Source organism: Centropristis striata, chromosome 3 (genome assembly GCF_030273125.1).
Source record: "Centropristis striata isolate RG_2023a ecotype Rhode Island chromosome 3, C.striata_1.0, whole genome shotgun sequence".
Classification (NCBI taxonomy): Eukaryota; Metazoa; Chordata; class Actinopteri; order Perciformes; family Serranidae; genus Centropristis; species Centropristis striata.
Window position 1 is genome coordinate 32,479,455 of NC_081519.1, and position 16,120 is coordinate 32,495,574.

General features: G+C 37.5%; 1 protein-coding gene across 1 annotated transcript; it reads left to right on the top strand.

Annotated features, from left to right (window-relative positions):
• The first annotated feature begins 231 nt into the window (after positions 1-231).
• Positions 232-15,047, top strand: LOC131968235 (probable transmembrane reductase CYB561D1). Its single transcript, XM_059329028.1, has 3 exons — positions 232-1,873; positions 3,940-3,977; positions 10,650-15,047. The coding sequence occupies exons 1-3, from the start codon at positions 1,717-1,719 to the stop codon at positions 11,157-11,159; spliced, it is 705 nt and encodes a 234-aa protein (XP_059185011.1). The 5' UTR covers positions 232-1,716; the 3' UTR covers positions 11,160-15,047.
• Positions 15,048-16,120: the final 1,073 nt, after the last annotated feature.

Consider the following 16,120-nt stretch of genomic DNA (forward strand, 5'->3'; position numbering starts at 1 on the left):
GGTGGCAGCGCTGAGACACCTAAAACTGTTGGATGCTGCTGTTTTGCACCTTGTATTATATTTCTTTTTATTATGTTGTTTATTTATTATTTTTACTCTATACCAAAATATATATATATTTTTTTGTCCAGATGTCAGTAGTTGGCATTAACAAAGCACATTTACTTGATTGCTGTATTTAATTGCTATTTTTTCAGTACTTGTTTTGTTAGGTGTGTGTTTGAATAAAAAAAATAATTATATGCTTAGGTTTTTTATAGGCATTTTCTATCTGCTTTGTGTAGCAGAGTGCTTCTTCAAGCCAGTTAGAGTTACAAGGGATTTTACAACTGTAAATGCCATTGGCTACAGCAATTTGTTTGAATTGAAGTGATATATGTGTTCAAATACAAATCACAAGTCAAAACAGTGCTACATTTGGCTGATTATAAAAGGTATAAGTGGTAAAATGAAGAGCCATTTGGGAGCCTAGAGTCAGGCAAATGACACCGATGAAGGAAACATTTCACATTGACTGCATACTAAATCAAACAATATTTCATCCTCTACTCAACTAAAAAAATGAACTTGATGACCGTTTTACTGATCCTTTATTTGTTTGAGATTATTTTCTAGATTTACTGGTCCCAGCTTCTAAGTGGACATTTATCATTAGACATATTGGGGCTGGAGCAACTGTTCTATTTGGAAAAAAACAAAACAATCATTGGAAATAAATTATCACTTGTTTATACCCTAAAGAGATCAATAGAAATATTACACAAATAGCCTACACTACAAGTCTCAGGAATAATATTAGAGGAGCAGGCCTTTTATACCTTTGAAAAATACCATGTGAAATGAAGCCTTAATGCTACAAACACTCACCTAGTAGCCCTCTAACGTCAGCTCTCTGGGCTCCCAATGCCTCTTCATTTGATCACTTATACATTTCAGACTAATTTAGCGCTGTTTTGACTCTTCTTGGTGAGCATCACTAGCAGGCAGACCATCTCACTACATACCGAGCGGTGATTCAACTGAAGGCAGGAAACAGAAGAGAAGCATCTCGCCTCCGTTTTACTCTTTGGTGATTAAGAGTCTAACCAGGAAGTAAACCACAACAACGGGCCAAACTGGATGTTTTACAATCTCCGTCATGCAGCAGTAACATGTTAGACCACAGAGACGGATGGGACAGAAGAAGTGCGTTTAATAACTAGCCAGTAAACGAGAACAACCTTTGTCAAAGCCGTCAGCTGGTGTGTGTGAAACTGAGATTTCCCTCTGATGGAGATGTTCTGATTTAATACTGCAGCAGTCCTAGTCTGACCGGATTGATCCCGGAGGGATTACAGCGGCCGCTTCTTTAGTTCCGTCGACAACAGCCACTGAAGGCTACTGATGCAACCTAACTGGTTTTTACCTTCAAAACAACCATTTTTAATATACATGCGCTGTTATCGCTGAGAAAAGGTGAACCGACCACATGCTTTAACTTTACCTGCGGAACGGAAGTAGTAAACCTTGTGTGGTGTCGCTTGACTAAGGTCATGGTGATCAGATCACATATCTGTCAGGTATCTGTCCGCTCAGCCTTCATTACTAAATGATTATGGAGCTACTGCAGGCTCTGGACAGAACACACGGCCCGTCCATAGCCTCTGGAGCCGGCAGGTAGCCCGGCAGGTGGTCCAGCAGGTGATCCGTTAGGTAGCCCGGCAGGAGGTCCAGGTCATGCCGTCTGATGTGGAGTACAGCCCGGTGGGAGAGGGGCTGGGCATGAAGGACTTCTGGCTCTATGTGTGGCTCCGGAGGGCGGCGGTGATCGCGGCTCATGTCACCGGTCTGGGCCTGACCCTCATCATCTCCCTGCTGTCCAGACCCGGAACCAGTGAGTGGGATAGCTCAATATTAATCAGTCAATTTTATTTGTCAAATGAAATCGTACCAACAATTTAATCACAAAGCCTAGTGCAGGGGTCGGCAACCTTTTCTAACACAAGAGCCACTGTTGGCCAAAAAAAGAGAAAAAATGTCGTAATGGAGCCACAAACCTTATTTTCATTCTACAGTGAAGGTAAAACAGCCCACTAAGTCTAAATTATCCCACCAACATCACTAATTTGTCGTAATGAGCATTTCTTGATATAATTTTGTCAGAATACAGCAACTCAAAATTAGACTTGAAGTAAGGTAATATTTAGAATTTAAGGCCCCGGACCGTAGACTTTCATAAGCATTTTAGTTGACTAAAATGTTAAAACATTTTTAATATCATATACAACTGACACATTTTTACAACTGATGAATACAAATTGCTTTGGGCCTCCACCGATGACAAATGAACATTGAAGTGTAAAGAAATAAATGTTTCATTTCGTATAATTTTGTTGTCACAGCCACAGGGAGCCACTGCAGATGGCCTGCAGAGCCTCATGTGGCTCCGGAGCCTCAGGTTGACCACCCCTGCTCTAGTGTCATACACTGTAAATAATCGCTGTGAAATCTACAGTTATTTACTGTATTATTCACAGTTCATCACTGTGTTTGCTTTTTACAGTATATTGCTGTATCATTTACAATAAAAATCGGTCTTTGTGACAAAATCACAGTAGTTAAAACATTACTGTAGAAAAAACACAGTAGACAGTGTAGTACTGTGAATTATCATCATTTTGATCAGAATCAGTCCTATACAAATGCTGTTTAAATAATTAACAAAGTTTTTCATACAAAACACAGTATGGGAATCAATTGTACAACAGCAAATGTATTTATATTATTTCTTTAGTGTATAGTGTAATTTCTTGTAATTACTAGTTATTTCTATAAAAAGTAATGATGAAATTATTATCAAATCAACAGCATTGTTTACTGTGCCGTATTGCCATATACAGTACCATTAAAAATCACAATCTTTAACTGTTTTTCTTACATTCTTACAGTAAACAAATCAGTACTGTAAACACAACTAAAAAATCAGTGTTTAATTGTTTTTTTATTTTTACAGTAAAGAAACCAGAACTGGAAATAAAACTAAAATCAGTGTTTATTTTTTTTTATTTTACAGTATAAAAACAGTACTGTAAATAAAAATACTGTAGTTCTACTGTAAATAATAATTGCAGTAAGTTACTTGTTAATTGCTGCCAATAAGTTACTGTAAAAATCACAGTAAATTATTTACAGTGTAGTTAAAATAAATGATTTGTTTAGGCTCGATTGACTCATTGCGTTTTGAGATAAAGGAAGTTTTATTTGTCAAGTCCCTGTCTCCCTGAACATATCATATTATAAACTTGAAAATTAATCTGTTAAAGTAGACTAATGTAAAAAACAAACAAAAAAACATTTTTTCAATCTAATGTCAAATGTTAGAGGGCTTCTAGGTGAGTGTTTTTAGCATTTAAGGCTTCATTTCACAGGGTGTTTTTCAGGTATCAAAGGCCTGCTCCTGTAATATTACTCCTGAGACGTGTTCAGGTGTAGGCTATTTGTGTAATATTTCTATTGATCTCTATTAGGGCAGAAACTAGTGATAATTTATTGCCAATTATTTTTATTTTTTTTCCAGTTGCTCCACCTCCAAAATGTCAAGTGATAAATGTCCACTTAGAAGCTGGGACCAGTAAATCTAGAAAATAGTCTCAAACAAATAAAGGATCAGCAAAACGGTCATCAAGTTCATTTTTGTCAGTTGAGTACAGCATGAAATATTGTCTGATTCAGTATGCAGTCAATGTGAAAATTTTCCTTCATCTGTGTCATTATGCAAACAATAGAAACAAAGGTTAGAGCAAGCCCTACTGAAGCCTTACTTGCTGAGGTCTGGGAACACAAATGGGTTTTCATCACTCAACAGTTTTTTCATGAATTAATTTCCTTCTTACATTAAATTCATTCATTTTGTTTAATTTAACATTTTAAGGAGCTTACTGGTATTTCTCTGTGCTTCAGGTCTGTTTTCTTGGCATCCAGTGTGTATGTCTGTTGCGGTAAGTTTACAATCCTTATGACTTCCCTTTCTCCATCTTTCACTCTTACACACACACACACACACACACACACAGAGTGAACAGTGTTGAGAAATGCTTTGAGGAAACCTTTAAAATTAAATTATCTGACTCCAACACAAAATCCTCACCTATTTCTCTGCTGATTGTTTGCTGGGGAATGATGAGCAGGAGACATCTGAGTTCTCAGTTTAATTTCACTTTATTAAAATACGTCAAGAAATGTGCAGTTTACAGAGTCTCTGGGTTCAAACTATACTTCCCTGATTACACAAAGGCTGGTCAGTTCAGAGGATTTACTAAAAAATGTAGGTAGATCTCTCCAGAAGTCGTCTCCTCGATCTGCTGATTTATCAGTTTAATCAATACGTGGACACGTCATGTCACCAAGCAGAGAAACCAGTTATCTTTCTGCTCAGCACACCATGTCTGTGACCTGACCTGTGACAAAACTTTCAAAACACAAACTCCTGCCTTGATATGACTTGCAGAGATATTACTGGAGACACAGATTTTGCAACAAACAATAAAATATAAAACATAAAATATATCTTTTTGTGATGATAGAATCTTACTCTAAATAGGGCAGATATAGTTTAAGCAGATGGAGTAAATGTATTTAGTTTAATCATAGTTTAAAAACAATATTAGCTCATGATCATTGTAGCAAAGCATCTTACATGATTAATCTATAAATGCACAGAGGGCACACACACACATATAGTGAATAACGCACGCACAGATAGTGACCTATGTCAACAGAGACAGAATAACAGATTATTTCTAACAACAGTCCTCTCGTCAGTAGTCTGATTGGATCATGAGTTTGTCTCAGTTTACATGCAGTTGGCTGCCCTCCCAGTCTTTACTGCGTCTAAACCTGGCAGTCTTCTGATGTCAGTTAGTGTGTAGCCTCCATCAGGCTCTCTGACAGCTTCTGTCCAACCAAACAATTAAGGGTTGTGCACTTGTGTCTAATTTCTTCAGCAGTCCCAATTTAATATGTGACAATTTCCTTCAGTCCATCTAAGGTTAACTACAGCATCACTTTAACCCTACGGAGACTTGGGCTGTTCACTCAGTTTTTGAATATATATTTTGAATATATATATTTAATATTTTTCATTCTGCCACTTTACTAATGTTTACTATGCCATGTTGGTATCACTTTTTTCAGCACAACCTTACCTATTTGACATGATAACTATTCTTTTTCCCTTGAATTTACTGGATCAACATTTTGAACCCAAAAGAAACAAAAAAACATAAAATCGGATATCTAAAATGTTTTTTTTTTTTTTACCTTCAAATTATAATCATGCTCAATTAAGAATTTTTAATGTTGCAAATGTAAACACAGGTTGCAAATATAACATATAAGAGATAAAATTAGGATAATATATAGTTCTATATTTTATACTAAATATGTTTGACATCATCTCCGGTTTTACTTATTATCATCAAACAAAAACTGGCATGTTTCAAGGGAAGTTGACAGCAGGGCACGACACTGCTCTGTTTGTAAGTTGTGGCGTCAGGAAGAAATTATGCTCCACTGCTTTTTTGCACTCCAGAGAGTTAATAAATATTATACCACAGCTTGAGTAAATAGGCTACTGAATTTTGATTGGCTGCAGGGTGTCCATTATTCCAGACAATGGACACCTACTAAACTGTCTGTTCCCTGTTCTAAATGAGTGCACTGGGTAGTAGTAACCATAGCAACTTGGATGAGGTAAAAGCTTCCTTATACAATCATTCATTCATTATCCTTAACCACTTTTGGTAACACTTTACAATAACCAACTAAGTGATGTTTATAGATGGTTTATAGACCAATTATTAACCATGAACAAAATGCTATACATATAAACATATTTAATCTTTAGGTTTTGGTTTAAAACATTTAAAGGTACAAGACTTGTGTCTACTGTTTAAAGTTTAAATGGAGTCTCTAGGTGAAATTATGCCGGAGAAGTAGACGTTTAAAAATCTCCAATTATTGTTCTTTTTCGCTCATTTTTTTTCGGCCGTCCCATTCATTTCAATGCAAAATTTTGGGCAGTTTTTTGCGACTTACATCGCGAAAAATTAGTATTCCGTAGAGAAAAGTAATAGCACACCGATCCCGATCAAACCGCACGTTTTGATATATAATTTGTCCTGCAACTCTTCAAGTTGTAGGACTAGTAGCGGGACGAAATTGCGTCCGGAAGAGGAAGAAGAAAAAATCCACAGTATAACAGTAGTCCCTACAGCTATTGCTGTATGGGACCAGTGCTTGGTGCGATTGCCCCGTGGCCCTCATAAACTTATTGGGGCTGAGATGGATAAACCAAAGGAAATAAAGGCAAAATTTATTATGACCTCTTTGAATCTGGCACCCAACACAGAGCCCATTACAATAAAACTAAAACTAACACTAAAACTAATAAAAACTAAACTAGATTACCTGATAATGGACATCTCATCTGTTTTCAGTCACTCATTAACTCATTCACACACTGGTGGCCGAGGCTACCCTAAACGATGCCACCTGCCAAGAATCAAGAATTAATTCCCACACCGATGAACGCAGCATCAGGAGCAACTGGGGGTTCAGTAGCTTGGTCAGATCAAACCACTTACCCTCCGATCAGTGGACCACCACTCTACCAACTGAGCTACAGTCAAACCCTCAAGCGTTGCCAGGAAACTGAGTTGTTGCTTGGGAGAAATAATGATTGCTTTGGCTGTTACCATGGTATAAGTAGGTTAATGCACTTCGAGGTGTCTATCATCAGGGATTAATGGATTCCCCAGAAGCTACCTGATAATGTACAACTCATCTGTCACTAACTCTTACTTATTAGTTTGATTATTTAATTTTTTATGATATTGACAGAATCCAGATACATAGTTATTATTACTAATGAGTAGTGGGGGCCAATAGGGCCCAAAACTCTCATTTTCCCCATGCCGCTGTATACGATTTATCCAACCATGCTCCTAAACAGAGAAAAAAAATGTCTCTTTATAATCCCAAGATTATTATGTAATGATTATTAAAAAACATGAAAAAACCCATAGTTTTTATGTTGTACTTCAGAGACCTTTTCTCCAAATTACAAAAAGAAAACATCATTGCCAATAGAGAATAAGGGACTGTTATAACACTAGCTGAAACAAGTTTATTGGCTTTTATTTCCTCACTATTGTGATGCAGTAGGTCATATTAATGTCATTGAGTTGTGATGAATGATACAACAGTCTCAGTATTTCATTAGTGATTAGCACAGTACAACAAGCAGGTCTTATAAGTCTGATAACATAAAGACAGATTGTGTGGTATCTAAACAAATGAAATGATTACTAACAAAAAAAACTCAGAATAATATTTCACTAGCATTACTTAAGTTGAATATTAACTCTACCGTAAACATTCAACATACTTTTTTCCTCACACCCTCTAGCCTTTGTGTCTTCATCTTCTTTCCACTGTAAATAATAGATAGGAGAGGTTGGGAGGAGGGAATGTGAACACTAACAACTGTGTTGTATTACAAGCTGACGTGGAATATGTTAGTGAGAGCAGCTTACAGGTTGATGTTGGGCTTTTCTCTGTCATGGCTCATGGCAGGACATCATGTTGATCAAGTCAAGTCAATTTTATTGATATAGCCCAAAATCACAAATCACAGATTTGCCTCAAAGAGCTTTACAGACTGTACATGTTACGCTGGCCGACCCTCACATCGGGTGTTGAAGGGGGAGAGGGAGGGAGGATAGAGAGAGAGAGACTTACTGTACAAACATAATGTCTCTTTGATCAAAAACAGGTCTCCTCTTGAAGCTATAAAGCTTAATGTGCTGATTTTAATCTATGATTTACCTCTCACTTTTTTAACCACAGCATACGTACAAGCATCAAACACTGGGGTTAGACTGGCATATCAAATGTAGTTCATTTATTAAACATGGAATATAATCAAAGTGTTGTTCAGCCTGATCTCTGACTATCAGCTGGTCCACAATGTTCATATGCCGTAATTTTATTCAGTAGATGTCCTCCTTAATCTGAAAATGTTTTCAATTGACATTCAAACAAACTTACCAAGACTACTGTTTTGGCTACTGTTCTCCTGTCTCTCTCTTAACCCTTTGATGCACAACATATTGACACCACTTCTAATGCACAACATGGGTAAAAAATGACCCGCATTCATTTCCCATGTTATTTAATGCTGCTGTGTGTTTCTGTGCTTTATCTTTTGATATCAACTTATTTTATGATTGAATATTCCAAGTACTCTTTAAATATATTGTTTTTGATAACAGATCATTTTTTCCATTTTGCTTCTCATACTTTATGAAGAAAAAAAGTTTTTGTATTATTACATAGCTAACTACTTGGCTAAGTAGCTTGCTAAGCTAACTACTTAGCCAAGAAGTTAGCTAAGTAGTTAGCTTAGCAAGCTACTTAGCTAAATACTTAGCCAAGAAGTTAGCGAAGTAGTTAGCTTAGCAAGCTAAAAAATGGATACGGGTCATTTTTGACCCATGTTGTGCATTAGAAGAGTAGTGACACAAAAAGGGATATTATTAAAAAAATAATAAAGGAAAACATAAAATTAGGATGTATAATGATCAAAAACAAACTAATTTATTGCAAAGATATAAAACATAAAAACTCATACATATCGGGTCACTTTAGACCCATGTTGTGCATCAAAGGGTTAAAGTCACTGCTTGCCTCATAAGTTATAGACATGAGCTGATTGCAGTCCAGGGAGGAAGTAGCATGAGTGTTGCTGTTGGACAGGCTGATATGCACCTGCACAATCAGAGTCCCTTCACATCTGCAAACTTGCAGAGTAAGCTTAATGAGCATGAACTGAACACTGACCTGCTGTGTTGCTAGATGTTGGCAATTGTTCCAATTGGTGCTGGTGTTTTAAGGTAAAACGTTTTATTCCATATATACGAAAAATGACTATAAAAAAATGCCTTACTTGTGCTTGTTCATTTGTAAAACAAATCCGTACATGGGTGAAATACTGCATGCAAACGTCAGAATGATGCTTTACTTTTTCAAACAAATGTGTCCTGTGAGATTTCCATGTCTCACACAGCAGAGCAGACAGTCAAAACCATTAACCATCGAGCAATGCACTCAGCAAGGTCTGGCTCATCTCAAACAAGCCTGAAGTAGTAATGCTGATTTCTGATTGGCAGCTGGTGATAAAATGGTATATGTGGACACATCATACTCACTTCTGTTTAACAGTTTCAATCAAATCAATTAAAATCAAAATTACTTTATTTATCCACGAGGGTAAATTCAGTTAGTCTGGTAGAATCTCTGTTAGAATGAGACAGCCTGATGGCTGTAGGAGAGAAGGATCTTTTGTATCTCTCCGTCCTGCAAAAGAGAGAGAGGAGCCGTCCACTGCTGTTATTTTACATTTACATTTAGTCATTTAGCAGATGCTTTTATCCAAAGCGACTTACAGAAAGAAAAAAAGCAAACAATCAAGGTATAGTGCAGTAAGAGCTATTAGTGCAGCAATAAGTGCTAGTGAGAATTATTTAAGGAGTAGAATTATGGTGTGGTGCTAGGAAGGAAGATGCTCTCTGAAGAGCTGGGTCTTCAGGAGGTTTTTTTTTCTTTTTTTTCCCACCAGCGGTTAGTCCATAAAGATTTTGTGTAGCGGATGATCTGGGTATTTCAGGATGGCCTCGAACATCTACTATACTCTGACATCATTGCAAGAAATGATCACAATCCTCGTGTTCTCTTCAGGACCATCAACAACATCCTTAATGTCCCACAATCTAATAACATTGAGGCCTCCTCTCAAACTTGTGAAACCTTTCTCCACTTCTTTGTGGACAAGGTTGAGTCTTTTAGGGCAGGTATCTCGACACCCACCTATGACCCATCTGTCCCCGCTCTGTGCTCTACTCTTTCAAGTCATTTTGAGCCTGTGTCACATCCAGCTCTGAAGGAAATTGTGTCTAAAATGAAACCTGCATGTTCCCCCATTGATGTTGTCCCCCCTCTGCTTTTTTAAGAAATCTGGGACATTCTTGCACTTGATATCTCAAAGATCATAAATAGCAGTTTCTTCAGCGGTATCGTGCCAATGTGTTTCAAACAGGCCATGGTCCAGCCCCTGATCAAAAAGCCAAACCTGGATACCTCAGTTTTAAATAATTTTAGGCCTATTTCCAGACTCCCTTTTATTTCCAAAATACTTGAAAAAGCACTACTAGTGCAATTACAGTCTTTTTAAACACCCATAGCATTCTTTAAAAATTTCAATCTGGTTTTAAACCCGTTGTTGTAATTGTTGAGATGTGGGAATGAAGTAAATGCAAAATGGGCAGATATCAAAATGGAAAAAAAAAAGATTGCCTGGACTGTCAGTTTTAAACCTCTGGGTTTCAACTTTGACCTAGCTAACTTATCTTACCATAGTTGTCCTGTATAGGGAATAATTACTAAAATAATTAGATACACTCACTTTTAGTGTAAATATGGACTTGTTCTTCTCCTCCACCTCATCCTCATCAGAGCACCTTTTGTATTTCTTTACATTTACACTTCCTTCCAGCTTTGAAGAAAAAAGAAAAAGCCTTTATTAACAAACTGTATTTTCTCTCCTTCTGCAGTACTGCCTGTGCATGACTGAAGGTATCCTCCTCTTCTCAGCTGAAGGGTCCCCCTTTTGCTTCAAATCTAGGAAGGGTAAAGTCCGTTTCCACTGGTTCTGTCAGGCTCTGGTCCTGATAGCTGCGGCTACTGGGCTGGGCTTTATGGTGGCCAGCAAGAATGTGTCAGAGCTCCCCCACCTGGTCACGTGGCACAGTTTGCTGGGCGTCTGTACTTTGGCTGCCACGGCGCTCCAAGCAGCTTGTGGTATCTGTGTGATCTTCCCTAAGCTACTGCACCTGTCCTCTCCACTGAGGCTGAAGCTGAAGCTGTACCACGCCACCTGTGGCTTGGTAGTCTACCTGTTGGCCACAGTGACTGTGGTGTCCGCCATGTTATCAGACTGGTTCCAGGCCACAGTGAAAGGGCTGGCCTGGTGGGCCTTCCTCTTGCTGCCCCTCTTCCCAGCCCTAGTGGTGATGAACCAGATCACTAATGCTTTCCTGCCTCGCAAGAAGATCACCAGCTAGAAAGCATACAACACAAGGCAGATTGTCTTTATTCCCTCAGTGTCCATTCTGGGTTAACTTTGTAGTTAGAGGCTCAGAGTTAGATGGAAGCAGGAGTCTTCTGCGAAAGCAACTTTTAAGATAAAATAACTAAAGCAAACAGCTTAACATGCTGGTAGTCCCACAGACAGTAGAATATGAAACACGAGTGTCTCTCTCACACCATAGGTATCTGGAGAGTTTACTGCTTGCCATATTGGTCGTTAGTTACCGAAGTCAGAAGATTTTAATTTGGCAGAAGAACAGAGTCTGTGGCAAGATGTGCTATAACACCACATTTGATTTTGATACTTTTTTCTCAGTAACAATCATCATCAATCAGTTTGTACCCTCAAATTTATTTATGCACACATTATTTGATTTCTCCACTCAAATCAAGTTACAGTTAGTTTTATCTAGGACAAAACCCAGAGTGTTAATAGCAGGCTAGCAGCTGTATTTTTAGTTTGGAGAGTTACTGCATTTATTGCATTTAATACATTAATTAAGTGGTCTGTTTTAGGGTACTATATATACATTTTGTGCAGAAGTTATTAATTGGATGGTATGCACTACTGTGTTGTGTGCAGTCACACTTTAACACTGGTTACTTCAAACTGACATCCTGGCTGGCTCATGCTGAAAGAAGCAAAACAAAAGGAACTCTCAAAGAATCTAATAACACTATGCACAATATGCGGATTACAATGCCATGTATACACACATGGAGCAGGACACAGTAGGCTATGGTCATCCTCACAAACTACTGGAGGAAATTGCGTTTGCATCATCACCATTGCATATCCAGAGGAATATTTGCACCACACATGCAGTGAAATCAGAAGTCTCAAAGACGGTGGCACGGTGCATGTGGGTTTCTGAAAGGATATAAAGATCTAATGCTGTTTGTGTGAGGACACAAGCTGTGAATAATTAATTACCAGCCTATAGTTCTATTTATTTGTACATTTATGATCTTTTTGTGTTGTCTCTCTTGGCTGCTTACAGGGGCTAAATGAAACATTTTAGCATTTAAGTTCCATTAATCAATATTTCTTATATTAAAACTGAATCAAATGAAATCATGTGAAGTGGAAGCGTTCACTTGCAGTAACACAGCCCCTTTAGCTCATTCTTTTGTTTTTACAGCACATCTTAGGTTTGGTTCAGTTCAAGGCTCTAATCAACCCAAGCAAAATCACTAACTGACAAACCCACTTCACATTACCTGCTCTGCACCAGGCGGAAGACAGAAACTGTCAGAAACTAGCTGGTGAACATAGCAAAGCATTTAGCAGCTAAAGATTGATATTTTTCACACTAAATGGTGGAAACCATAAACAGAGCTGAAAGGAGAGTGACTATTGGACATTTTGACATACATTACGTGAACACAAACAACACTCCAAAGAAATTCTAATATTGATGTAGAGTGTGTCTGCCTCAGTTGTCACAAAATGAATCAGTGCAGCTTTAACTCTTTGATGCACAACATATTAACACCCCTTCTAATGCACAACACGGGTCAAAAATGACCCGCATTCATCCCCCATGTTATTTAATGCTTGCTGTGTGTTTCTGTGCTCTATCTTTTGATATCAACTCATTTTATGATTGAGTATTCCAAGTATTATTTAAATATCTTGTTTTTGATAACAACAGATCATTATTTCCATTTTGCTTCTCATACTTTATGAAGAAAAACGTTTTTGTATTATTACATAGCTAACTTTTTGGCTAAGTAGCTTGCTAAGCTAACTACTTAGCCAAGAAGTTAGCTATGTAGTTAGCTTAGCAAGCTACTTAGCCAAGAAGTTAGCGGAGTATTTAGCTTAGCTAGCTACTTAGCTAAAAAATGGATATGAGTCATTTTCGACCCACGTTGTGCATTAGAAGCGTAGTGACACAAAAAGGGATTTTATTCAAAAAATGAATAAAGGAAAACACGAAATTTGAATGTATGATGATCAAAAACTGAGGGAAACCTGAAATACTGAATGATGAAAATAATTTATTGCAAAGATATAGAACATAAAAACTCCATCGGGTCACTTTAGACCCATGTTGTGCATCAAAGGGTTAATAGGGGCTTGCCATAAGGAGCAACCAATATATTGCATATTGTTTATTACATCTTACACCGAGCCACTTGGTTGGAATTTCGAGGTGAGTTTCTGAGAATGCAGTCAATGCAAAATGGTCCAACAGGGCAACACACATGAGCAGACTATCAAAATAAGTGCTGCATTAAAACCAGGTCACATTTTTATCAGGACAGAAAGAAAAAGTTATATTGAATACTCTTTGGAAAACATTATTGTTGATGATGGTTTCCCTGCTGAGTCAGTTTTGGCTAACAATGACAAATGGGTGTTAAAAAACTTCATGTTCATAAGCTACCATTCATTTTTGTTAGTGTGTATATGTGTCCCCTTTCTGTCTTTTTGGTGGTTGTTTGCTAGCCATACTCTTGTGTTTTCTTTACTTTTGTAATCAATAGGAAAAATGAACATACACTCAATCATGTGTTGCTTTGTCATACAGGGCCAAAGACACAATCTTCCTTTTGACAAACACCATACTAACACCATTGGCATCACACATGGAGAGCTTTAAATTCTGTCCAGTCCTTAGTATCTCAGCAAAACACCCGCAAGTCAAAAAACATCAAAACTTGGTCTCAACAAACTGGCTTCTTTATAAGTAAACATCAGATGGCTGTTGGTCATCTTCCCAGGCAGAGTGGACTGTAATTCTCAGTGTATTACTGTTATAAATTCAAATCCCACCAAACTATTCCATTTCACCAACCATTCCAACCATTAATAACCATCCGGGAAAATAAAGTCCCTAACAGATTGCTTTGCAGCTGCAGGTTCTGTTATCTCAGACAGCAATAAAAATGACACTAAGAGGTGAGACAGTTGAACGTGGACTATTTTTAAACCTGATGCACAAAGACCTACTGGATGTACTGATCCTCTAGCACCTTGATTCAACCTCTTTGTCTTACTCACTAGCAGGCAGCTTATACAAATACAAGTCAGCAGTGTTTCCTTTTTGACATAATACTAAGTCCATTACAAATCACTGGATGGCCTTAAGACTGCAGGCAGTGGCATCTGCAGTGTGTGTAATGTGAAAGATAATTCAACACGTTCTGTTTCACCAACAACACTCATCAGATGTAGAATGTGTTTAATGCTGGTAAATTGTAAGAAAAACAGGAAATAGTACCCAACCAAGGGGTTCATTTCCAGCCTGGCTTTACCTTTCAGCTGTCGATTAAAATTAGAGTTTCCACTAGTGAAGGGACAACAAAGCTTCATAAACCATTTGCTTTATGTTTTGACTCCACTAGATGGCGGTCTTGGCTTTAAGAAAAAGGCTTCAGCAATGGTAATTGAGTGTGTTTTCAGCCCTTTGTTGAGCAAAGAGCGCCACCTAGTGGGCTCCATAAATAAAGCAAATGGTTCACCAAGCTTCTTGTCTTTTTTTTCTAAACTGTTCTTCCTTTGTAAGAATGTAAGCAATTTTTGTCTTGTTTCAATCCAGCTTGGATGAAAAGCATGTACTACAATAAATGTAGAGAAGTGGAAAAATGTATTATGTTGGCCTGTTTATAGTACCCTTGACGAAACTGTTGAAATCTAGATTGTTTGAATTTTGTAACTTCTACTTTTTCAGATGCTTACTGAGCACAACCTGCTACAAATAAATGTATTCAATGTGCAACATGCTCAGGCCTGTGCTGTATGAGTCTGAGTGTTTATAAGGCGATCAGAATGTAAGTTACGGGTTTGTATTCATGCCATACTTGTCAGCAGATTGTTACCTGTGAACCATCTGTAATAAATAACTACATTTTAATTTATATTATATGGTTTAATTCTTATGTGACATTCACGTTTTTTTACGGGTGTCAAACAATCACATAGACAGAAATCCAGTGTGGATGAGTGATACCAGAATGCAGCCACAACATGTTACCCTTTATGTTCTGGATCCAGAATTGGAAAGGATAAGGCTGCCAATATTCTATTATTTTAATCATAGACAAATCCCATGAAAAGATCCAAACCAACAATGTATGTATGTATGTACGTATTGGTGCAAGTAAAATAGTAAAATAATATATTGTCATGGAATAACTTAGAAAAGCTTTAGGAATGAGTTTGAGTGGATTATGATGATTTAAGTTGGTACAGTACAAAAATAGCGATGTAATAGAGATATACATACTTATTCAAATAATAACGGGTGAAAGATGGCAGTAGCAAGAAAGCCAGAATTGTTGCAGTCTGAAAAATATAGGTACCCGTTATCTGCTTCCTGCTTTTAATTTGTTTCCATTTAGGGTTAGGGCTAGGGGTTTTTTCCCTGCAGAAATCTTTTGAAAATATGAAATAGGCTGCTTGAAGAAAGTTAATGGAGCATCATAGACTACACTGCTGTTTGTATTTATATCTCTTCAAATGCTGGTCACATTTGGAAACTCCCAAATAAATACTGATAATTAATGTGTTCCTATGTAGGATGTGATTGTCTCTTAAGTCCCTACAGGTACAGGAATATCCATTTTACTCATCTAAATCATTTACTGCTGCTAAATAGAAACCATAATCAGCTAGAGGTTCCCTAATGACACTTTGTTAAATTAATTTTAATTAACCTGCAGATGTTGTTGCAGAAAGAAAAATATATATTTTTTTAAATAACTACATCGACCAGCTGTTTGAGGAGACATTTTTGAAAACTGAGCAATTGTGAAGATGTACAACCTGGATATGAGGGAGTACACATATATTAATTGTCCTGCAGTCACTATTTCTACACTTTTCAACAAGCAGCATGGTTAGCAAGTTCCAGACATCACACAGAGGCAAATTAAGTGACACACTGCAGCACAACCCTGCATGACTCAGTGTGGTTCCCTGACAGGC

What these genes read in the sequence shown, in the direction of transcription:
- LOC131968235 (XM_059329028.1), top strand. Translation starts at nt 1,717, where the DNA reads ATGCCGTCTGATGTGGAGTACAGCCCGGTGGGAGAGGGGCTGGGCATG. An exon ending in GCTGTCCAGACCCGGAACCA is followed by an intron (nt 1,874 to 3,939) that starts GTGAGTGGGATA and finishes TCTGTGCTTCAG; the next exon opens with GTCTGTTTTCTTGGCATCCA. An exon ending in CAGTGTGTATGTCTGTTGCG is followed by an intron (nt 3,978 to 10,649) that starts GTAAGTTTACAA and finishes CTCCTTCTGCAG; the next exon opens with TACTGCCTGTGCATGACTGA.